General features: G+C 37.4%; 2 protein-coding genes across 2 annotated transcripts; one reads left to right on the forward strand and one right to left on the reverse strand.

Annotated features, from left to right (window-relative positions):
- The first annotated feature begins 7,101 nt into the window (after window positions 1-7,101).
- Window positions 7,102-9,892, forward strand: LOC103436762 (glutathione S-transferase F13-like). Its single transcript, XM_008375213.4, has 3 exons — window positions 7,102-7,321; window positions 7,464-7,512; window positions 9,182-9,892. The coding sequence occupies exons 1-3, from the start codon at window positions 7,175-7,177 to the stop codon at window positions 9,637-9,639; spliced, it is 654 nt and encodes a 217-aa protein (XP_008373435.3). The 5' UTR covers window positions 7,102-7,174; the 3' UTR covers window positions 9,640-9,892.
- A 150-nt stretch (window positions 9,893-10,042) lies between these two features.
- On the reverse strand, window positions 10,043-16,807 carry LOC103409419 (rop guanine nucleotide exchange factor 14). The gene is made up of 8 exons (XM_029104371.2): window positions 16,401-16,807; window positions 15,129-15,259; window positions 12,123-12,512; window positions 11,762-11,916; window positions 11,602-11,676; window positions 11,222-11,491; window positions 10,710-11,057; window positions 10,043-10,477 (listed from the first exon to the last, which is right to left on the reverse strand). Exons 2-8 carry the CDS (start codon window positions 15,193-15,195, stop codon window positions 10,121-10,123), a joined length of 1,662 nt encoding a protein of 553 aa, XP_028960204.2. The 5' UTR covers window positions 15,196-15,259; window positions 16,401-16,807; the 3' UTR covers window positions 10,043-10,120.
- Window positions 16,808-23,985: the final 7,178 nt, after the last annotated feature.

Here is a 23,985-nt window from a genome sequence, read left to right on the forward strand (position 1 = left end):
AAGACTGATGAATCGGCTGTTCAAGACTTTTTGGCTTTAAGTGTTCAGTGTGCGGGCTATGTTTCCAATATAGGCCAAAGCCTACTTGCTCAAACTTGCCAAGTTGAATCATTGATGGCTGAGGTGGCAAGTCTAAAACAAGAGATTAGAGGGCTCAAGCACGAGAATAGAGAGTTACACGTGCTTGCAAATAATTACTCCACGAACTTGAAAAGAAAGCTCGACCAGCTGCTAGAATCCGAAAGTCGGATTCGAAGTGATCACCAGAGATACGTGGCTAGATTCTGAAGCCAACTAATGCCTTCCCCTTCTGGTGTTTTTCCAAGTACTGGGGCGTCACATGATCAATCTCCAGTGCCTTTCCTTTCTGAGGTACTGCTAAGTACTGAGGCTTCACATGAGCAACCTTTGTGAAAGTTTCATCCTGTTTGTTTGTTTTAACTCATGTGTATGCACATATCTGTAATTTCTTGAAGATATTAATAGATAAGCATTTTTTTCATTCTATGTATTGTGCTAAATACAATAAAGCATATACTTCACTAAGATGTGGTACTTCTGGGCCAAATATCAATTTATATTTTCCCTCATGAAGATAAATGATTGTTCTTAGTGTCTAAATATTGGTTACTCACTTAAGTATTTAACTCATAATCTTCAATCCATATGATTCTTTAATATCATAAACATCATAGCTAAGATTCGTGTTGGCGTATTGTTCGATCTGTAGTTCGAGACAATATTTCTCTCAACACTTTATAATCTTTTCAGACTCTTCAAGAGTCCCAATCTAATATCATCAACTCTTCATGAGTTCTAATTTAATATCATCAACTTCTTGCAAGAGATTTTAGTATGTTGCAACAATATCATAATGATAGTACTCACTAAAGCAATTTATACCATCCATTGGTATTGAGTACATAATTTATGCTTTACCCTTCCGGGTCTTACTTCAAGCAATTTGAATCCTTCAGAGATTTTTTACACTTTATGACATATTTTCCTTTCGAATTTATACAGAGCAATTTTGCTCCCACGTAAACTTGAGGGATTTACTTATAAAGATATGATGTGGGCAACTCATAACCCTTCATATATAATTCTCCATTCATATGAACTTGTTTACAAGGGTATAATTTCATGTTTCAATTAGTAACCTTGTATCATATTATGTGAGTGTATTTTACTGTATTACAAATGCCCATATGTAACCTCGTTGGTTCAACATCTTTTGGCTATTTGTATTGTATTCAAGTATATAGGTCCATTTTTCCATGTTCATACAAAATTGTAATGGAATTGACCTTCTCCATTTTTGGCCAATAATTTTTGTTAATGGAAAAAGAACAAGACTCAATATCAACATAGCTCATTGATGAATTTAGTAGCTACTTATAAAAACTAAAATTACCATTGGTTATCATCAATTCAAGATCCCATATTCTCATGTGCATGTGCATGCATAAAAGCTTTTCATTTCTTTGGATATCCATTGCCTCTTCAAGGGCATTACACTATCTCTTCTAGGATAGTCGTAATTTAAAGAATGCGGATCATAACCTCCTCTTGAGCGTTAGAGAGCTTGGATTTTAATCTCCACTTCCGGAAGTTGAGTCATTGGAACCTATACGTCTATCATGCTTCATGCATGAGACATCAACATTCCCATGTCCACGGATTGTCCTTTCTGGGACTTATATCCATGCAGCGACTATCATGCTTATGGCATGCAATAGTTATACTTCGAGAATGCAATAGTTCAGTAGTGCCATATTCTTCTTTTTTTTAAATGACTAAATCTTTTGAGTCTGAAGGTCTGCCACGCTTCAGGTGACACACCCCGACCTAAATCAAGGCATGCTGGGCGTCATGTGGGAGTGATGTAACCATGTGCACAGTGCAGAAGCAATAGAGATAAAAGGGAATTTCAAAGGAATAAAAACCAAACTATTAGCAGAACTAGTTAAGATAAAGTGCTAGTGAGAGATTAAGTGCGAAATACACAACCAGAGCATAAATAGTCTAAGTGCAGTCAAGCAGGACAAGTACTAATAATACAACACCCGAGGGTGTTCCTACATGGTGATGTTGTGTCAAAACCCCCGTCAGAATCCTCGTGATCCACCAAAGCACTTCTACTTAAAACCTAGAAGGGCGCAAAACAGAAAGTGTGAGTGGGCAAAAACAAAACTTTTCAAAATCATTTCATTTCTCAAAAGTTCTAACCCCTCGCCGTTAAACCTGTATAATTTCCCAGAAAATAATAATAATAATAATAATAAGTTGTATCTGAAATTTTACTTAAGATGAAAATCCATAGAAGTATACCATGCCAAAATTTCTCAATGCAATGCTATAGGTAAACCAGGCAAAATATATAAATGTCAAATATCGCATCAGCCAAATCTCTCTAACTGAAACTGCACTGCTAAGTATATAGCACGTAACCAATCTCAATCATATCAAATCAAATCCTGCACACGAGTCGGAACCACCTACAATTGTTTTTATGACAAGACAAGGTGTAAAGTAAATTTGCTCTAGTACTACGATCATGTGAAGGCTGTGCAAATGATCGCGAGTCACATATGAGTCGAAACCACCTAAAGTGGTATGTACGACAAGCTTGTGCACCTAACTTGGATCCAAGGTAAGCATACAGTGCGGGAGGTGAACATCACGTGAAGGACTGTACCCTAACTCTGAGCAGGAGCACTAACACCGGGTGCAAGTTTATGAGCTCTCAAAACACCACATCATATTTCACATAACTGAAGTAATCTCAATCTTTAATTTATGAACTTACCTGGCACTTACCTGTACGTCCACAACACCAATTATAAATATATGCAACTACTAATGCATAAATAAAATAGGCAGATACTTTGCATGGTATTTCAAAACGTATAATCATTCAAATTCATTTTCTAGGAAACAAATCTCAAGTATATAAGTATATACAAAAAACTGAAAGCCCACTCACTGGTATGTCGAAGGATCGTAGCCTCCGAGCCTCGATTAATGGCGCTCATCCACAAGATAGGTCTCACCTATATGCGAAATAATTTAATAAACGTTATTTAAAGCACATACACAAAACTATGAAATAATTTCTCATACATTGATCAAATGGGGTATATAAATATAACATCGTGACCTACGCAACTCCATAAACATCCCCAAATTCTTAGAAATAATTTTGGAGTTGTCACGCACCAGCGAGGGCACGACACTACACCCCCCCCCACGCGCGGCCAACCTTGACGGAATCCTAACTGCCGTTAGGAATATTCCGTTAAAATCAACCAACGCTGTTAGTCGCCATTAGGAATATTTTGTCAATTTTGACGGAATATTCCGTTGTCTCCTACCTTCGAACTCCGACGACCGTCGCCATCGCTGGAAACTGGAAAAACTTTAAAACCTTATAACTTCTTCATTTTTGTACCAAAATTCACCAAATTTATATCAAATTGAAGCCTTGAAGGAGTAGAATAAAACCTTACCACTTTTAGACCCTAAAACTTCAGGAACTTGCCGGAAAAAGTTCCGATAATCCGGCCAAACTTAAAACTCGCCAATCTCAAATTCCCGACGTCCAATTTACTTGGTTTTTCTTCTCCGAGCTTCGTAAGGATGTTCTAAAGCTTCCTACAAGTTTCAAATCTCCTGAAACATTCATAATTACGACCACATGAATAGTACCCCGAATTAGGGATTCTTGTCCTCGTGAAATCGAAGGTTTCACGTCTTACAATTAGTATAAATGAACTCAGAAGCTTGCAAGGAGTTCAAAATTACGTTATTGACGTCGATACGTGCATGAAAGCTTGAGTTCGAAGTTCGTCCGTACGGCTTGTACGGAAAATGGAAAGAAGTCTAAGAGGGAGGAGAGAGAGAGAGTACGGGAGTGATGTGTATGTGTGTGAGTGAATGTGTGGTCCAAGTTGGCAACAACCACCAACCACAAACTAGGAAAGTTTAGTTCTAATTCGTTCAAAATAATTAGAACTTAACATATTGGTCCACAACCCAAGTCTAAACCACACAACACAACTCAAAACGTCCAAGGGCATATTTGAAATTTCATGCCTAAAAATATAATATTTCAGGACGGGTTGTGACATCAAGCGTGCAACAGATAAATCATTTACTGGCTCACTATATTGTCCAACATGGACATTAATTCTTGTAGGCACATTTGTAGCAAGTATATGTGATTTCATCACTTTTGTTGCATCATTAAATGCATCTGGCATTTGATTGACAAATCATTGCATCATTCAATTATTCTTACTTCATTTTCATATTGATTGCTTCGTGAATTAAAATAAGACAAATTCTTTTCGTTCTTCTGGAATGATATTTTCTTATCGTTCTTCTGCAACTGTATTATTTTCTCCCCCTAACGGCGGGAAAATTGTCTTATCAAAATGACAGTCCGCAAACCACACGATAAACATATCCCTAATCAAGGGTTCTAAATATTGAATGATAGATGGTGTTCAACATCAATGCCCAATTGGCAATGAAGCCTCATTTCAGTACGTTGTAGCAGTGCAATAAGCACTTGATAACACAATCAAAAACTCATAAATGTATAATGTTTGGCTGGTTCCTAAACACAAGTTGTACTGAGAAGTATTGATGGTTCGTAACAAATCTCAACCGAATTAATAATGCATCATGCAAAATAGCATGTACCCATGTAAAAACTGGCAATTTTGTTTTCATGAGCAGAACGCGAATAATCAATTTCATCCACTTAATAAATGTTTCTGCTAAACCATTTTGAGTATGGACATTGGGAACTTCTGGTCCTTATTTAATAGTCTATGGATTGACACTCTTATATCCTTTATTACAATTAAGTTGAGGCAATGCGGCACTTCAAACTTAACTACTCATCAAGGAACTTCATGTCCAATCTTAAAGATCAAGGGACTTCATGCCCGATCTTTTTGCATGATGGAACTTCAGGTCCAATCATTTTTATACGATGATGATCAAGAAACTGCAGATTCTGATCTGATCAAGGAACTTCAGGTCCTATATATACTCATCGTAACAAAAGAGAAGTACAATAAATAAATTAAAGTAATATGCGGTAATTTCAGCCATAGTAAATAAATTGCATTTAAGTAAATGAAGCTTGTGGCAAGGGCTTTAATTCAGCATCATTCACATTAATCAAAACTTAAAACAGTATGCAGTAATACCGTCCATGGTAAATAAATTGCTTTAAAGTAAATAAAACTTGTGAAAGTGTTTTTTTAAACCAAGATCATTCACATAAATAAATATTTTTCCTTCTTACTTTTTAGATGGCGCAACATCATCCAAAAGCCTTTACTTTTTATTATTATTATTATTATTCCTTATTCATTCACATGCACCATTCCAAAAAGCCTTTGCTATTTTGTCTTTTACATAGTGCAACACACCTTTTCAAAGCTTTGGCCCCATTTCTATTATTATTCTTTTCTGTTCACAATTCCAACACATCAAAGTAGCTTTTTTGGAGCTTTATGGCTGCTGGCTTTTCTTTGCCCTGAGCAGAAGCCATCATAATTATCTTTTAACTTCTTGTAGGTAACAAGGAGCTCTGGGGATTTTTCAAACTTAATTAAGACACAGAGAGACTAATAGGGTCTGAAACGTCAACTGTTCTACAACATAAATAAAGTTATTGCATGATTTTTTGTTAAAAGTCAAAATTTTGAAGCATTTATCATTAGTTTTTTGTATATATAAGGGTAAATTACACAAAACTACCTCAACTATAGGTCGAACCACAATCTCATACCTCATGTTTTAAACATTACAATTTCATACCTCAACTTATGAATTCATTGTAATGTCAAACCTCCATTAAATTTTCTGTTAATTTAGCTGTTAAATGATGACGTGACAGAAGCTAGGCCCACTCCTTCGCCTACTGGAATAAAAAATAATTAAGAATTAATAAATTAAGAATTTTTTATTTAACAATTAAAAATATATATTTTAATTAGTTATTTAAAAATATTTTATTAATTAAAAAGGCTTGGTTAAAAGTAATTTCAAAAAGAAGCAAAAACCAAAATCGCAGGTTTGCTTCTAGACCGTTGTTCTTGCTTTGGCAAGAACCTAGATTCACCCCCGCCGTCAAAGTACCTTCATGTTTCTCCTCCTTCTTCTTCCCTCTATCTCCTCTTCTTCTCTCTCAAACCTTCCAAATTTGTTTCTCCGGCGGCTCCTAGTCAAAGCCAAAAGCCTCTTTCTTCGTCGTCCTCCGTGGAATCTCCTGCTACCTCCACATGTTCCAAGCAGTCACAAGGCCATTTCTGAAGGGATATCTGAGGCCGCGACGGAGATTCTCGCCCGGATGACGACGACCCAACTTTAAAAACCTAATTTTTTTTTTCCCAAAAACTTATCAACCGTTTTGAAGTTGAAGATTTTCGATTTCGATTGAGGAGAAATTCATCGTTACCGTAGACCGACCGAATTTTCCCTTTTTCGAGGGGTTTTCCGATCTCGAAGTCCCGCTGGTTTTCTTGCGTTTTCTGGGGTTTTGATTCCACTTCCCTCTGGTTTTTAAGGAATGGATTTTTTTTTGGGAAAAAACCATACAGAGAGAGAAGACATTATATGGCCTGGAGTTAACACTTTCTGGAATTGTGGAGCAAGAGATGGGTTGCCACAAAATCCATATTTGAGATGGAGATGGGTTGCCACAAAATTCATATTTGAGATGGAGATAAGGCTTCTAGGTGCTCGGGTAGGAAGAACCGAAGAAGAACAATTTTTCTCTTTTTTAATTAATAAAATATTGTTTTCAAAATATTTTTTAATTAATTTTAATTGTTAAATAAAAATTTCTTAATTTATTAATATATATATATATATATATTATTTTTTTCAGTTGACGAAAGAGTGGGCCTAGCTTCTGTCACGTCATCATTTAACAGAAAATTTAACAGATGTCTGACATTACAATGAATTCTTAAGTTGAGGTATAAAATTGTGATGTTTAAAATATGAGGTATGAGATTGTAGTTCGATCCATAGTTAAGTTAGTTTTGTGTAATTTACCATATATATATAAAAGTAGGAGCCTCCCTCTTACCTCACATCTTCATATCTCCATTTTCTATTACACGCAAGAAAAGAGACAAAGACAGAGAAAATGGGAGTGAAAGTGCATGGTGTTGCTGTCTCGACATGCACATCTCGTGTCTTAACCATTCTCCATGAAAAAGGCCTTGATTTTGAGCTCGTCCCTGTTAACCTTCTTGCAGGAGAACACAAGCAGCCCCCTTTCCTCGCCAAAAATGTAACTAATTAATTACATGTTTAATTATCAGATTCCTTATATTCTTCGTCAATTGATCGATCGGATCGATCGAATCGATCTTTTAATCGCAACGTATATACAGATTTATATTTCTGATCTCGTTTTTGTTACAATTCTGCAGCCTTTCGGACAGATTCCAGTGCTTGAAGATGGTGATCTCACTCTTTTTGGTAAATATTCTTCGTTGTTTTCTCTAACGTATATATCAATGGTTTCCCTGTAATTTTCTTTCCCTTTCTCGTTCAGATCCGCTTTTACAAATATATATGCACCTCTCTTTTACAATTTTTTAATATAATTATTTTCAAACCTCAGATTTCTCTGGCAATTGCATCATAATTATGATTTTGATTAGCATCACGATTCGTCCTCCTCCAATATCGGTTTGATTTCCTATATTTATTTACTTTTAGAAAACTAATGAAAATAGTCTAGAAACTTTATGTTTAAACGCAAAGTAAAAAGTAAAATAAATAGTACAGGATTGACTTTTAAAGTTAAAATATAATTTTTCATTAAAGTAAACAGTACCAGAAATTTTTCGTTAAAATTTTTTTATTTTTTTGGTATTTCAATATACATCACTCATCGGGCAACGTCCATGTTGATTTTCTACCAGTTTTTGAAATATTTTAATAAACAAAACGTTTCACAAATTAAGACCGTCAAGTCTCCTGAAACCCATCCCTTGCTGATGTTTAATTCTTTTTATAATTATCAAATTTTAATTTTTTGAAGAAAATTTGAACTTACCTCTATATCATAATTTTTTCAGTCTCACTATAAAAAAATAAAAATAAAAAATAAAAAAAAAACCTTGACTAGCTACAAAAAAATCTAAGTCCCCCCTATTAGACAGATGAAATTTTTTAATTATTGACAAGGACAATCATCTCAAATGGAGTCCCTAAACAGGGACAACACTGTATAAAATGATTATAAAACAAATGTAGTGACAAAATAAACCTCTAATGGATTGAAAAGTGAGTCTCTAAAGTATAGAGACTCACTAGATACTTGTGCATGTAACCACATATAGAAATTATATAGGAACTGAAATGGTGGAGCCCAATAACAATTTAACTGGAAAAATTGGCCCGCCAATTTGAGTACTCCCAAGTGCTGACAACACGCGGGTGCAAAAGGGCAAAAAAGGGAAAAAGATTCTCTACTCTCTTTTTTTTTTTTTTTGTCCTTCCCTTCCTTCCCTTCTTATTTGAACGATGAAGATTAAGTCACGTTAATATCTTATATAAATTTTTTATAAAAAGAAAAAGACAAAGTAAAAAGTGTGAAATGAGGGGATGGAAAAATGAGGGGAGAGAATCTTAATCCGTGCAAAAAGACTGGCGGACATGAACTCCAAATGCTTATGGCATGGTTCTTCTCAAGAATTAGTTGTTGATAACATGCCCAGCATGCATTAAGAAAAATGTAATATAGTAATTATATATTTTTTACTTTTAACTTTATAAACCTCTTTTTTCTTTTATCATCGTTAAACTATGTATGTGCATGTGTGAATTGAAAACAAGGCATCTTAAATTATGTAACGATGTTTGTTAAGCTCAAAATTAAAAGTTTTGTCAACTCTCTGTTAATATTAGCACGTAAGCCTCAATTGTGAGGCTAAAAATATAAAGTTAGCCTCACATGTGTATTTATTTTCAAATTTTGATATTTTTCATTGTTTTTAATTCACGTAAATATTTACTGAAACGCTACTCCGTAGGTAATAATATTTAATGTTTTGGATTTAATCCGGAATTATTTGGTGCGAACCATTTGTTACCTTTTTATGATACTCATTTGGAACATTTGTTTATAATTATATGGCAGAGTCAAGAGCTATCACTGCATATGTGGCTGAGAAATTCAAGGAAAATGGTGTTGATCTGATCAGGCACAACAACCTCAATGAGGCAGCTCTGGTCAAGGTCTGGACAGAGGTGGAGTCCCAGAGTTTCCACCCTGCAATCTCTCCCATTGTCTTCCAACATATCATCGTCCCCATGCGCGGACAAACACCGGATCAGGCAGTCATCGACGCCAACTTGGAGAAGCTCGCGAAAGTTCTGGACGTGTACGAGGCCAGGCTGAGTAGCACCAAGTACCTGGCTGGTGATTTCTACAGCCTTGCTGATCTCCACCACCTTTCCTACACTTACTACTTCATGAAGACTCCGGGGGCGTCGTTGGTGAATGAACGTCCACACGTTAAGGCTTGGTGGGAGGACATTTCTTCTAGGCCTGCTTTCAAGAAGGTGGCCGAGGCTATGACCTTGGGACAAAAGTAGTGTCCACAGACGAAAACTAGCTTTTGTCATCAGAAGGCAGACTTGAATCTCTCTGCTAGAATAAGTGCTTTCCTCTCTGCTAGAATAAGTGCTTTCAGTAGTTAGAAGGCAGACTTGAATCTCTCTGCTAGAATAAGTGTTTTCCGTCGTTAGAAGGCTGACTTGAATCTCTCTGCTACAAAAAGTGCATTAGTAAGTGTGATGGATCCATTGTTCTTGATCTTATGCCAAATTTCTAAAAGTTCGATTTTTTTTTTTTTTTACGTGATCTATAATTTTAGTTAAGGTGTGTGTGCGTGCACGCCCCAGTTCAAATTCTGGCCGGGCTAATTTTGTGCCAAATTTTTTCTACCACTGGATGCACAGAAGCAATGGTGTGTTATACTACTCAGAGAGTTCTAAATTGAGATTTGTAGTACCGCATTAAACATATATGATAACCATTTACAATAAGAGTTTCTGCTGCTCCCATACATTTTCATCAAGGGGAGTTTGTAGGGGAAACACTTACACAAGCCTCTCTACCAATGCACCATACACGTGATCGGCTTGGTGTTGCAGTCACAGGGCTATCTTTAGCTACATTATATGAAAATTCTAAAACGATGCTACCCAAAGTAGAATCAGAATGCCGGGGAACCCCACTGTTGCCATCAATGAATGAGTAAGTGTTTGAGTTACAGCTGATACTAGTCCCCGGAAGGTAACATGATTCTGTACATGAGTCGGGATTGTGCAAAGCATCTTCTCGCAAAACATCTCCTACTCTGGACAGTATGCTGAATGCCAAGTTTCCAAGTACTCGTGAATATGCTTCCAGAATTGAATGACCAATATCCTGTAAAGTAAAGGAAGGTGATCACCAAAATCTACATCCCACTTTTCCAAGTATCTGAACAAGTTTATCAACGTTCATATGGTAAATTTCGGTTTTCAAATCGAAGCTGTTTGTGTACGGAAACTCCACAAAACAAATATCAAGAAGCTTATATATAGTTTGAACTTTGAAGCAATAGGCAGATCAACTCAAGCTTTTCTTGGAATTGAACGGATATACTTACGAAGCTTACCTTGCCGTATTGGATTTTTGTAACATCTAGAAAAGTTTGGGGAAGGTTGGGGTATTTGGTCTTCAGCTGCTGTATAAGTACTTCGGCTTGATCCAATAGTGACTCCATCTTATCAATCTCAGATAAAGGGTCCTTAATGAAGGACCAAGATGTTCGAGCAGGAGATTTACCGCTCGCTTGTTCTGCAATTCTTTCTTTCCAAGAGAAAACAGCAGCTTCCAGCCTGTTAATGACCTCAAGGGCATTGTGCTCGGATTGTAGATTGAGTGAATTGAGCATTTCCTCAGCTGAGTTTGTTTCAGCAGTCAAGACCTTGTACAGTTCCTCGCTAAGGCTTGCTTTTCCAGACTAAATACATCGAAAGAAATATAATTAATTATCAATGATGTATTGAACATTTAGACGTATAATCATCAAGCACGTGATGAAGTTACAAGAATTTGATTTTAAATTGCCTATGTAATCGATGATTAAGAATGCTATGAAACAAAAAAAAAGAGAGGCTGTATTACCTTCGGAAGTGCATCCCTGACAATGGTTGGCACAGGCATTTCAAGCAGCACACTTTCGTTGATAGATCTGGCAGCCTTGAATACTTGATGCACTATCCTACCATGACTAAGCAATTTCCTTTTAGCTGTATCAGAGAGCCCAGTAGCTGGTACTTGGGGTGTTGGAAGCCACCATCTCTTGCTCTGACGTGCCATTTTGTTCCTCCCTTCTGCCCGGCTACCTCCCTCTGCATACCAAAACTCAGTATCGACCATTGCCTCAAGTGTGTCCTGATAAATTGAAGATTAATAAGGCGAACAAAAGATATTAGTTAAAGTGAAAAGCAAAAAGAACAAGTAAATTTTCCATGGTTATCGTTGGCAATGAAGAGACCACCTACAATAAGCATGGAGTCCAACTTCTTAAGTGCTGGAAGATTCACGTGTATGTCTGCACGGGCTTTTGGGGTCATAATCTGCAGCATTAAGAATCACACACCAATCTCATTACCCTGAATTACATTTGTATAGTCAATACAAACCAACTTAACTGAAACGTACCTCTAGTGTTCTACCATTTGCACCATTTTGCTTGGCAGGAACCAGCTCAACCATATAGTTCGTAGGCGTAAGAAACCAGTCCATTTCTCGTCGCCATTTGCTTTTCCTATCTTCAGGTAGTGGTTCGAGTTTCCACAGCTCTCCAAAAATCGTTGCTGCAAGTGCAGTTTTATATTGATATCAGTGTAATGAATGCAATGTCTAACAGTTACAAAAATAGTTTATGCTACTAGTTCCGAATCTTCTGATACGAGCATACGAATAGTTGGCTGTTCATGAATAATGCCAATCTTACTGGCTACATGGTGTAGGCAATATGGTAACGTAATGTGCCATAGTGAGAAGCAAATTTAAAGCAAACCTGCCAGGTTTGTAATGGCATTTGACAGTGCAAGTGCAGTGCTGAGGCCCCTGTTCCCTCCGGTGACATCTTCACCCAATAACAGCTTTGCAAATTTTTCTTTCATTGCCTCGACATCTGAGTTCTGAAGCGGATAATCAGGTTTTTGGTTAACATAGAAATGCTGGGGTCTGTCCAAGTGATCCCATTCATCAAGACTTTGTTCATCCTTGTTCACCGTCATCCATTTTGACGAGAAAGATCCAGAAGCATCCTTTCCTGAAGAACAGGTTGATGCATCATCGTCCAGTGAGTCAGTTACAAAGCCATCTCCCCTACTTGTTCCGCTTTCATTTTCAAAAGATTGACTGCTGAGTATGCAATTTTCGAGTCCATTGTATGTCATTATCCCTGAAACGCGCAAGTTTAATCTCATCATTTCTACTTTTAGACAGATATCAGATGGATCATCCCATATAAACTTTAATCCTTGCAGCAAGGCAGCAAGGCAGCAATGTAATTGCACTGTTACCAAACTGTCACAAAGAACTTCAAGTAAAAACACACAAGATAATTCACACGCCGTGTCGAGGAAAAGACATAATCAGTCAAATCTGTCCTCCTATTATTGGCTCTGAACACTATAGTGACGGTGAACCCGTTCTACCTAGGTCCCTCTTTAGCAGGAGAGAAAGTGAGATGTGAGCACTAAAAACAAGCAGTGGCTTAGTGTTATTGTTTGATGTCAGTTTCTAATTTACATCAGAAAGGACTCTTCCCATGATCATTGTTCACTTTTTTCCTACTAAAAATACAGATTTGAATTGAAAGCAGAAGCTTCCTCACTCAGTACAAATTGGATCAAGCAATAGAGAACTTTTCCAGGGGAAAAAGCATTTTTCGTTCAATTTAAGAATCGAATTATTATTGGCATGCCAAAAAACTCATCCACGTTAACGATTACATTGTGTGGTGGTTAAGATTTGAATCTGATATGAAACACATGCCTAAAGCATACATGCAAAAATTAGAAGGAAATCATTGTACTTTTTTAATTGAAAAGTCTTGCAGACAAAGACAATGACTTTATTGCGCTCCGCCACCCACTTACTTCATTGTCTCATATAAGGAGTGTTTCCACTTAAAATGACGCTTCCATACGGTGCGGGTCCACTAATCTATATTCTAAATCAAATAATGAAACCTAGGACGAAAGGGTGAATGCTTTTAAATTTTTAATCAACTAAGTTACAAGTTATTTGTTTTTTTTTTACAAGTACATTGAAATTCTTAATAAAAATGCAAGTGTTATCTAGAAAAGCACTTGAGGTGCTTTTTGAAAGAAGCGCACCACAACAGGAGCTTCTTCGAGTGCACTTCAAGTGCTATTTCGAACTCATAAACACTTCTAACATTTTATACCAAACATGACCGGAAGCATTTTGGATAATTTTAAAAGCACTTTCAAACAGGATGTTTGATAAATCAGTCACTCTATTTGGTATATCTCCCTTTTTGCAAATTCAAGAAATAAAAATTTTTAAAACAAAAAAAACTAAGAAGGAAGATTCCTACTTTCCATGCTAAAACAAAGCCGAAGGGTTCAAATTATGAGATAGAGCCCAATGGGGTCCGCACATATAAAGGTAAAGTCCGGCCCACTTAAAATACCTATTGCCCTGCAAATTCGGGCAATTTATTACCTAACTTTTATTTTTTATACCTACCAATCATCCTACAGTTCGATTTGGTTGATCTAGTGAAATTGCATTTGATCTTACTCCGGCAAAAATGACGAACATGAAGCAAGTTCATCGTTACTGTAGCATCTTAATCTAATAACATAATTTTACTTTTAAGTTTCTATACATGTAATATTGTATTATTAATTGAGATTCTAAAACGTTGCATGACAGTACAACTGTTCTATGTAACTTAGTCTCCTTTTCTGGAACAAAACATTAAATCTTCCAATAGTACAATAAATTTTCCAGTCAGAACATATAAATGCAAACAGCAGAGGATGCATGGCAAGCAAAATACACATTGGGACCCCTCCCCTCCCCATGATTCAAACCTAGCCTTGCAATATGGTGAAAAAGAAAGAGAGATTATATTTACACATCCTAATTTATTTTTTCCACACTCTTTTAATTTTTTAATATTTTCTACACACCACTAACACTTGATAAAAAAATATTAAAAAATTAAAAAGGTGTGGGAGAAGTAATTTGGGGTGTATGAATATAATTTCTCAAAAGAAAAACAAGTCCAAATTTGCATTTCCCCCATCCCCTAAAAGTACAATAAAATAAGGATGGTGCTGTTCACATGCTCATGTTTATCTTTCTTACACTCCTTTAAATTTTCAACAGTCGGATCGAATAAATTAAAGAAGATAAATTGACAAAAATTGGCAAAGTGTGTATGAGATAAAAATAAGTGTAAATAGCACTACTTTAAAATGGGTGAGGATCCTCTCCAGATGCTCTTAGTGAGTTTGTTAGGATATCCGTCCATCGTACATCGTGCGGCCGACTTTCATCAGGTACTATTTGTGTTTAATTTTAAATAAAAAATTTAAAATAATTTTTAACCGCACAATGTATGATGAACAAATAAAATATGAGAATCCGGATAGGATCCAAATTCCCTCTAAAATAAAAGCTCGGGAGTGACTCTGCAGTCCGCACCAATGTGGTAGTTAGCAGGTGCATTTGATATGAAACCTGAAAACCCTAAAGTGGACAAAATTGCGCAACTTGTTTGTCATATTCCACCGACTTAAGGTGACCATTCAACTTAAATCACCGAAAATTTTAAATAATTTGAAACTGAAATAGATTAGAATATCGCTTCGTTATTGTTTTTAGCGAATCAATTATGTTACGACTACTTAACAAATTTGGTTGTCCAAGATGATTTATGTGCCGCTAATGTAGCGACTGGACAAGCCTTTGACAATCGTGGACACACCAGTGATCCAACCCGTAGGAGAGAAGAAAAAATGGTTTGAAAAGCACTTACTCTCTTGGTCGTCAAAGTCGATGCTAATCTCCCGGTCGCGGGTGCAACAAGCAAATCTTCGCCTCATCCTTGTTTATTTTTGCTCCTTTCGATCTTTTTGCTATTGGGGTATTGTCCTCAAGCAATAAAACCTAAGGAACAATCAAGATTAAAAATACGTATTAGAGTCCATTAAATTGTAAAATTGAAATAAAAAATGCATTATCTTAAAGGGAAAATGTTAATGATTGCCTTAGGGTCTTAATCTCACTTCACTAACATGCGCATCTCTGACTAAGTGTATATTTTACCCACTTATTTAACAATTAAACACACACACTAAGCTCGCTTAAGCAGTAGCTGCTTAGAGAAGATATTAAATATACAGATAAATACAAAAATAAAATAAAATAAAAACCCACTCTGCCTGCAAGCCATGTGCAAAAACACCATAAGTCCACACCATAGCTAATGACACGTTGTAAAAGTCAAGGCAGTGTGAAATTTTCTCCCTTTCCTTTTCACACTCGTTTTCTTCTCTTTTATATTTTTACAATACACATCTAGTTACTTTTTCAATATGATATTCTAAGCGGTGTTGTTATTGGCACGGTGAATTTTTAACGTGCCAATAACAGCACTCACTCTAAATTACTATATAATTTACAAAAAATAAAAAGAAGTTATCCATAGTTGTACGCACAAGTTGTTCCTCTTAACTAACTTGATTCACGAACGAACTACAAATTCTTTTAAACTAAAATCTGCGTAAGAAATCAACTGAACTAATTCACGTATGCGTTAGAAATATATATTTTTTAAATTGTTTAAAAGCAATGAAAGACGTGTGGGCGAGTATCCATGTCTTTGACTGTTAGTTCCACAAGTGCAATTATTTTCTCTGGTGATTCAAATGAAGCTTCGTTTTTGTTGGCAAACACTCAACAGCCGTTTTCAGGAACTTCAAAAGCAACTTAGGACCAAAAAGGAAAGACCTTTACAAAGAGAGTGATTATTGCGATGACTGCCAAATCTTAAAAAGATGAAGAAAGTGCTTTTGGAAAACGTCACTTTTCCACAAAACCCATGTAATATTTTATCGTATTGATTTAAAAGCATAAGTTCGAATATATAGGGTTAGTCTGTTAGATCCCTGCATTTAAACAGAAATTACCAAATAAATAAATACACAATCCCAAAACTATTGGACAAAGCTTCAACCTTTATCCGTAATTCTTGATTATAATTGTTAAGAAAGCACTTAAAAGCTTAAACAAATCACATTTTGCGTACCTTTTAATTTGCAAGTGTGAATCAATCTTCAAAAACATATCACTTCCTCTTCCAGCTCAGCACCTGCCATTGCTGCAATCAACTGGAGCTATTATTCTAGAGAGAGAGAGAGAGAGAGAGAGAGAGGGAGAGAGAACTGGGGATAGGAGGAGGAGGAGGAGGAAAGAATGTATGTAGGGGGTGTATACACAGCGGCATTTAATTTTTAGAGAGAGGGAGAGGCAGAAGAACACAACAGAAGAAGAATAAGGACATGGATATCAAGGAGCTGCTTTGAGAGGCTCCTCTTCCTCCTCTCCATCTGAACCGTTCAATACATAACCAGTGGGACCCGCAATCATGTTTTTGACGGCAGATATTTGTATGGGGAATTCGGTGAAGGTCCACTTGACCTGGACTTGATGAGAAGCATATTTGAATCGAAGAGAAGCATATTTGAAATTGGCTTCACTTTTATGTCAAACGGAATAGGAATATAGTTAGTTTGCGCAATTTACCAACCTTAATACGAGTTGATTGAGCGAAAGGAATTTGTAGTATTTATAGAATTAACGCTTGTTTCTACACTGAAATAATATGTTTGAATCTTACCTCGTTTTGGTTTTTGACAATCTGTTTTTTATGTCAATAGATACTAGTTTTTCTTCATAACATCTAAATTCCAAGATTTTTCTTCGTATTAATAAGGGAAGATCTCACAACCCCTCAACTTTTCCAATTTTGTTATACTACCATATGTACTAAATTTTATTTTTAAGTTAATCGCCAAAATTTAACGTCTCGTTATAACTTAACACCTTCGTTCAATTCCATTTACCTTTCCGTCAAATAATAGCACATGGCAATTTTGAAAGTGCCCAGTCATGAGTTTGACAAAATTTATAAAGTCTTTAAACAAACAAAGGTTTTTTGGTTGATTATTTGAATCGAACCGAAAGGTGTAAGAATTGGACGGAGATGCTAATATTCGTGTTAAATATTTTTAGGGGTATGCTATCCACACATCCATTTTTATTTCTCTCACACCTCTTGTTAATTTCTGTCATTTGATCTTCTTTAATTCATCCGATCCGACGACCGAAAATTAAAAAGATGCGAGAGAAGTAAAAAGGAGTGTGTGGATATCACACCCCTATTTCTATAGAATTTGAAATGTTTGTTTTCCTAATTTGTAGGTGGAAGAAATTGCAAGAGTGCATTAAATAAAACACATTCATGTTAATGCCATCTACCCACCACTCTCTATTCTCTCTTATGCTGCCCACATGCAGAAACAGTAATTCTCTCAGTAAATATCTCTTGTTCAGTACTTCATTTGCCCGACAAGTACTACAGTTTAGTAATATTCTTTTTCTTGGAATTGGTATCTTCATGATGGTGTTGGGCACAAAATTCATGTTAGTATCAACACCAGTTGGTTTCATTGTCAGCTCTCTTCGTAGTTTGGTGTTGCTCGTTGTCAAAGAGTGTCACGATGTTCCTCATATGCAAGGCTTTGTGCGTAGAAGTTATCAAATGCTAATTTACAAAGTGTTTAGCCTTTTTATCATGAATGGAGTTTCACGGACTTTAGAGTGTCATCTCAATCCTCTGAATTTGGATATGGATGATTTCAAGACTTAGATGTGTTCCTTTACTTATTCACGGGCATGATTTCAAGACTTTAGATTGAGGATCTCTTGAATGTTATCTCGAATAATCTATTTAATATTTGTATCAATTCTTAATATTATAATAAAGCCACTACCATTGTGTCTCAAAATAAGTTACAGAGTATGACGTTGCATTCCCTTCAACATAACAAAGAAAAATAATAAAAATACGTGTGAAAAAATAATCAAGTATGAAAATTGAGTGGAACTCTCGCTCCGGCATGTTCTTTTGTTTTGTTGTGTTTTTGGGTTACAACTATGGGATGCTCAAAACCAAACTGCAAACGTTTGTGTGTGCCCCCCACTATACCGTTGTAGAAAAATAGTGGCCACGAAAGGCGCCGGTGGGAAGGGGCTTTGTCTATTTCTCTCTTGTCAAGTATGGAGCTGTCGATGCTCTTTCAAGTTTCATACCCATCATTGTTCATTGGCTTTGTTTTTTTCTCAAAAAAATACTTGGCTTGTAAGGAATCATTACAAATCTCTACTCAAAACTCTTTGCAATCGATTTAGAGAACGTCATGCTTATGATCGAAACTAGTCATGTTATAAATGACTCCATAAAGATCAAGATTTGTATAAAATCAATAAAAATTAGGATCGTTTAGTTAATCAATTGTGATAAATAGTGCGAAATACTACAGCTGATTAACTAAACAATAACATAATGAATTCTAATTATAAACACGAAATTCTATAATCTACTACAAAAAAAATTAAATAAGAATTCTTACATATCCTATAGTACCAAAATACTATTCCTTTTTCTTGTTGCATATCCTTATATATAAAGTCATGGGCCCAATGAACAGTATTTTTTGGTGTCACAAGCTTCACCAAAAAGAATTGGACAAAAATGCCCCTCAAACAAAAAACTTCAAAAGCAACCCAAAATAATGCATCAAATGTGGCAGGGAGTCTCTTCCCATCCAGCAGAGGCTTGATCGTGGGCTTGTCACCCATGGGTGGCACGACCTCTACCCCGATACTATTATCAGACATGTTGTCCTCGAAGGTTCGGACCATGCTTTGTTGCTTCTATCTACGGATAAGTTTCGGGTTTAGAGAGGAAGGAAGTTTTCGTATGATGGTCGTTGGAGCAAAACGAAGGAGTGTCGCGAGCTTGTTGTTGGGGAATGGAAAGACAAAATTAGTGGATCCCATGCTTACCGGTTCTGTGAGAAAATTAAATCACTCAAGAGAAGATTAAAGTTCTGGTACAAAGGGACTGGCAAGAATTCTAAAATGAAGATTGCACACTTGAAGAATGAGATTAGAGCGGCTCTTCAGTCTAAGGAATTTGCCTCTGAGTCGTTTAAGCAAAAAGAGAGAGATCTCAGCGCTGCCCACAAGGAAGAGGAGGTTTACTGGAAAGTAAAGTCTCGAGTTCAATGGCTTAAAGAGGGGGATAAGAACACTAAGTTCTTTCACGCGCAGACGCTGAAAAGACGAAGGCTTAATCTTATCCGGGGGATTGAAGATTCCCATGGGGTGTGGCACGAACAGGACAAGGAGATAAATGATACGGCCATTGCCTATTTTGCTGACCTATTCCAGTCTTCTAGACCTAGTCAAATTGAAAACATTGAGAGAAACGTGGAGGCCAGGATCACACAAGAGGACAATATTGCCTTGACTGCCCCGGTGTCTAGTGGGGAAATTTTGTTGGCAGTCTCTCAAATCCCTCCTTCTAAGGCCCCGGGACCGGATGGCTTCTCTGGATGTTTTTATCAAGATCACTGGGATACTGTGGGGGAGGATGTTGTAAAGATTATTCAAGCATTTTGGCACTCTGGTACTCTGCTACGAAAGCTAAACCATACCAATTTGGTGCTTATTCCAAAAGTGAAATGCCCTAAGAACATGGCGCAATATAGACCCATTGCGCTGTGCAATGTAATATACAAGATCCTTGCTAAGGTTCTCACCAACAGGCTAAAATTGGTGATGCCTAAAGTGATTGGTGATAATCAATCTGCCTTTGTAGCTGGAAAGCAAATCCAGGACAATATTCTTGTGGTTCACGAAGTCCTTCATTCCCTGCTTCATCAAAGGAGGGAGGATCAGGCTGGTATGGCTATCAAACTGGACATGGCTAAAGCCTACGATCGGGTTGAATGGGACTTCCTCATTACCACGATGGCTAAGATGGGGTTCGCGCCGCTCTTTTGTAAGTGGATAAAGGAATGTATTTCCACTGTCTCTTTTAGCATTCTGATCAACGGAACCCCGACTGGTTACATCCTGCCGCAGAGGGGGTTGAGACAGGGAGACCCACTCTCTCCCTTCTTATTTCTCCTCTGTACTGAAGGTTTTTCGATGTTGCTCAGGAAGGGGCTAGAACAAGGTGCTCTACATGGTTTCAGGTTTACGCCTAATGGGATCCCGCTGACCCATCTTCTCTTTGCTGATGATTCTGTAGTGTTTGGCAACGTCACAGTGGACGAAGCGAAAGCTGTTGTTGAGGTTCTGAAGGTGTATGCTCGCGGTTCTGGTCAAGAAATCAATTTGACTAAGAGTTCGGTGTTCTTTAGCCCTAAAACCTCAAATCGAATTAAGATGGAAATTGAGGAAACGTTGGGGATCCAATGCAAGCAGGGGTTTGGAAAGTATTTAGGGTTGCAGGCTGATTTCGGACTCTCCAAAAAAGTTGTTTTTGCAGAGGTTCGTGACAAGGTGAAAGCTCGGCTGGGTGGATGGACTGAACAATTTTTATCTCAAGGTGGAAAGGAAGTCTTGATTAAAGCTGTGGCCATGGCTTTACCGAATTATGCCATGAGTTGTTTTAAGCTTCCTATTGGTGTTTGCAGGGATGTTGAGAAAGCCATTCGGAACTTCTGGTCGAAAGGCAACGATCAACGTAAAAGGGTTCACTGGGTATCCTGGGAGAGGGTAACGAAACAAAAGAAGTCAGGAGGCTTGGGTTTCAAGGATATTCAGTGCTTTAACTTGGCGTTTCTGGCTAAAATTGGATGGCGATTGTCCCTCAATCCGTCGTCCATTTTAGCTTCTGTTTTTAGAGACAAATACCATCCTGGAAGATCCTTTAATGAAGCAGGGAGAGGAAAGAATACTTCATGGGGATGGAAAGGCATTTTTTAAGCCCACAAGGTTCTGCAGAATGGGATTAGATGGAGGGTGGGAAATGGAAAGTGCATCAATATTAGAGAAGACCGGTGGTTCCCTAAACCCTCAACCTTTCGAATTCGACCTAGAGAGGACCTTGATGCCACCATGGTTAGCGATCTAATAGATCCGGGCTCTAACTCTTGGAAGGCTAACATCATTTCTGCCAGCTTCCACCGTGAGGATGCTGTTACTATTCTTAGTATTCCGTTAAGTCAGTTTGGTTGTGAAGACAGATTGGTGTGGCATCATTCTGCGAATGGGGTTTATTCCGTGAAATCCGGCTATGGGGGTGACAATGGACTTGTTGGTAAATGGTGCTTTGGGTAAGAAGGGCCGAGGTGCCCTTAGTGAACAGCAGCAGCTAAACCAAGTTTGGTCCAGGATATGGCGCCTGCAGGTCCCTAATAAAATCAAGCTCTTCATTTGGAGATGTTGCAGTAATGCCTTGGCTATGCGAAGCAACCTTCAAAGACGACACATGAGGGTTGATAATGTGTGTGGTGTGTGCAATGCGCTGGATGAAACGGAGAACAACCTATTTTTCCGATGTAAATTCAGTCATCTTTTCTGGTTTTGCTCTCCTCTCCATCTGAATTCCCACGAATTGGAAGAAGTTGATTTTCTTGAAAGCTGGGGAAATTTCCATGAGTGTGTCAAGGGTAGGGAAAACGCAGATGAGATATGCCAAGAATTTGCTTTTGGTTTATGGAGACTTTGGAAAAATAGAAACGATGTTGTCTTTAATGGGCTGCATCGCCAACCTCTAGAAGTTGTAGATTTATGGAGGAAAAACATCAATGAATTTAGGGATGCTTTAGCTAGTGTGGAAGGTGACGATTGGGTCAAGGAAGTAGGATCCTTTGCTGCTGCTGCCCGTCCAATCCTTCACTGGCAAAGACCAAAGTACGGGACCATCAAGATCAACACGGATGCGGCCTGGTGTAAGGAAACTCATTGTGCTGGTGTGGGTTGGGTGGGGCGTGACTTTGCCGGGGTGCTCTAAGCTGCGGGTGGCTCGGGTACTGTGCTTTGTCACAGCGCAGCTGCGGCCGAAGCTATTGCGATCCGTACTGCTTTGGCGGCTTGCATTACCCATAGATTCAATCATGTTTTTGTTGAATCTGATGCTAAGTTGATTATTCAAATGATCAGGAAGGAAGTGTCTGCTGACTTTAGCTTGGATTGTGTTCTTGGCGACATCGAGATTCTAGCGCGAAAGTTGACGTCGGTGACGTTCGCATTTGTGCCTAGGGAGAGGGGTGAGCTTAGTCTCATAATGGCTAGCAATAATGTGATCCAATCAGTTGTTTATTAAATATTATTTTCTAATATAAATTCAATAGAGATCGATTTTATTATGTGGATTCAGCTGCTTTAATTGGTTTATCAGGGGTTTCTTTTAGTATGATCTAAGATTATTCATTTACTTCAAATATTTGACTTTCCTTTTGTCAATTTACGCATATAAATTTAAAACATGTAAATCACACGTAGCACGTCATGATTCAAAAAATGTCTTTTGTATGCGCGTGAGCATGTGAGCTCGTGCATGAAGGTTAGTTGGGTGTAAATAGAGGTGTATGCTTCTAATTTGTCTCAATTTTCAATTTTGAAACCCACGCCTTGTCCTTGTGCTTGTCTTTGCCTTTTGCTTTTTGCATCACGACTCCAACAACACTCACATTCCTATTCTAATCTACTGCACAAATATAACAAGTGCTTGGAAAAATCCAATGCCTCCCACATAGAATTGAATCCGCTCCTGATTTTAATGTCCGAAGCTTAAAGATCACCAGATTTATACCGCACAAATTAAATTTGACGGTCTCCATTAACTCATTTCGTAGGCCCATGACATATAAACCAACAACCCTGATTTCTTTTACATACCAATCAACGACCCAAATGTATTGATCCTTAAGCTCCAAACACTAAGGTCCATGGCAAATCCAATTCCCCTCCCTCACTCCACCTAATACCCTCTTAGCATTTCTTATCTTATTAATCTCATATTTCTCTGCATATATAATTAGTCATTAACAGAATGTGTGGCACACACAACTTCCTTGTTTTTGGTGCGTCTATGTTGGGATACGATAGTTTAACTTAGGACTGGTTTGGTATTGCTGTGCTTTGAAAAAAAAATTGTTTCTGCTGTGCTGTGAGAATAAGCTTATTTTTGCTGCTTCACATTTTCAACTTTTTTTCACCCAAAACTACGAAAATAAGCCACTTTTAAATGTTTACCAAACACCTTTTTGAGCTTAACTTTTTTATGGGGATGTGATATCCACACACCATTTTTTACTTCTTTCACACCCTTTTAATTTTCGGCCGTCGAATCGGATGAATTGAAAAATATCAAATGACAGAAATTAACAAGGGGTGTGTAAGAAATAAAAAGAGGTGAGTAGATAACACTCTTTTTTTTATACCCACTTTTTATAAAACTACCTTAGTACCAAACCAATACTTATCCTAGTCTGGGCAATCACTCCCTGGCCGCGGAGTTATTTTTTTCACCGACCTCAAATCCTAAGCGTGATACGGGCTCTGTCATGAATTGCCCTTTTCCAAAGAAGTTTGTTTCTTCACTTCTTATTCTTTATAAAAATGCAAGAGGTTGGTTAGGTACATTCTCTCCGGCATCTCTAATGTCCCCAATTCGACCTTCCCCATTAACGTTTGTTAAAAGAAATTTAAAAAAATAAGTAATAAATAAAGAAGATGGATAAATGGGCAATGAACTTTTGAATGCAACCAAAAACCTCATTGTTTCTGCGCTTTACAAGGCCTACTCAAAA

The sequence above is a fragment of the Malus domestica genome, chromosome 06 (assembly GCF_042453785.1).
Source record: "Malus domestica chromosome 06, GDT2T_hap1".
NCBI classification, from domain to species: domain Eukaryota; kingdom Viridiplantae; phylum Streptophyta; class Magnoliopsida; order Rosales; family Rosaceae; genus Malus; species Malus domestica.

Bases quoted from the DNA above. Each gene is read 5' to 3' on its own strand.
- LOC103436762 (XM_008375213.4), top strand. From the start codon at position 7,175: ATGGGAGTGAAAGTGCATGGTGTTGCTGTCTCGACATGCACATCTCGT. The intron at 7,322-7,463 runs GTAACTAATTAA...ACAATTCTGCAG, and splicing joins CCCCTTTCCTCGCCAAAAAT to CCTTTCGGACAGATTCCAGT. The intron at 7,513-9,181 runs GTAAATATTCTT...ATTATATGGCAG, and splicing joins TGGTGATCTCACTCTTTTTG to AGTCAAGAGCTATCACTGCA.
- LOC103409419 (XM_029104371.2), bottom strand. From the start codon at position 15,195: ATGAGGCGAAGATTTGCTTGTTGCACCCGCGACCGGGAGATTAGCATC. The intron at 12,513-15,128 runs GTAAGTGCTTTT...TGCGCGTTTCAG, and splicing joins CGACTTTGACGACCAAGAGA to GGATAATGACATACAATGGA. The intron at 11,058-11,221 runs GTAATACAGCCT...CGATGTATTTAG, and splicing joins TCAGGGATGCACTTCCGAAG to TCTGGAAAAGCAAGCCTTAG.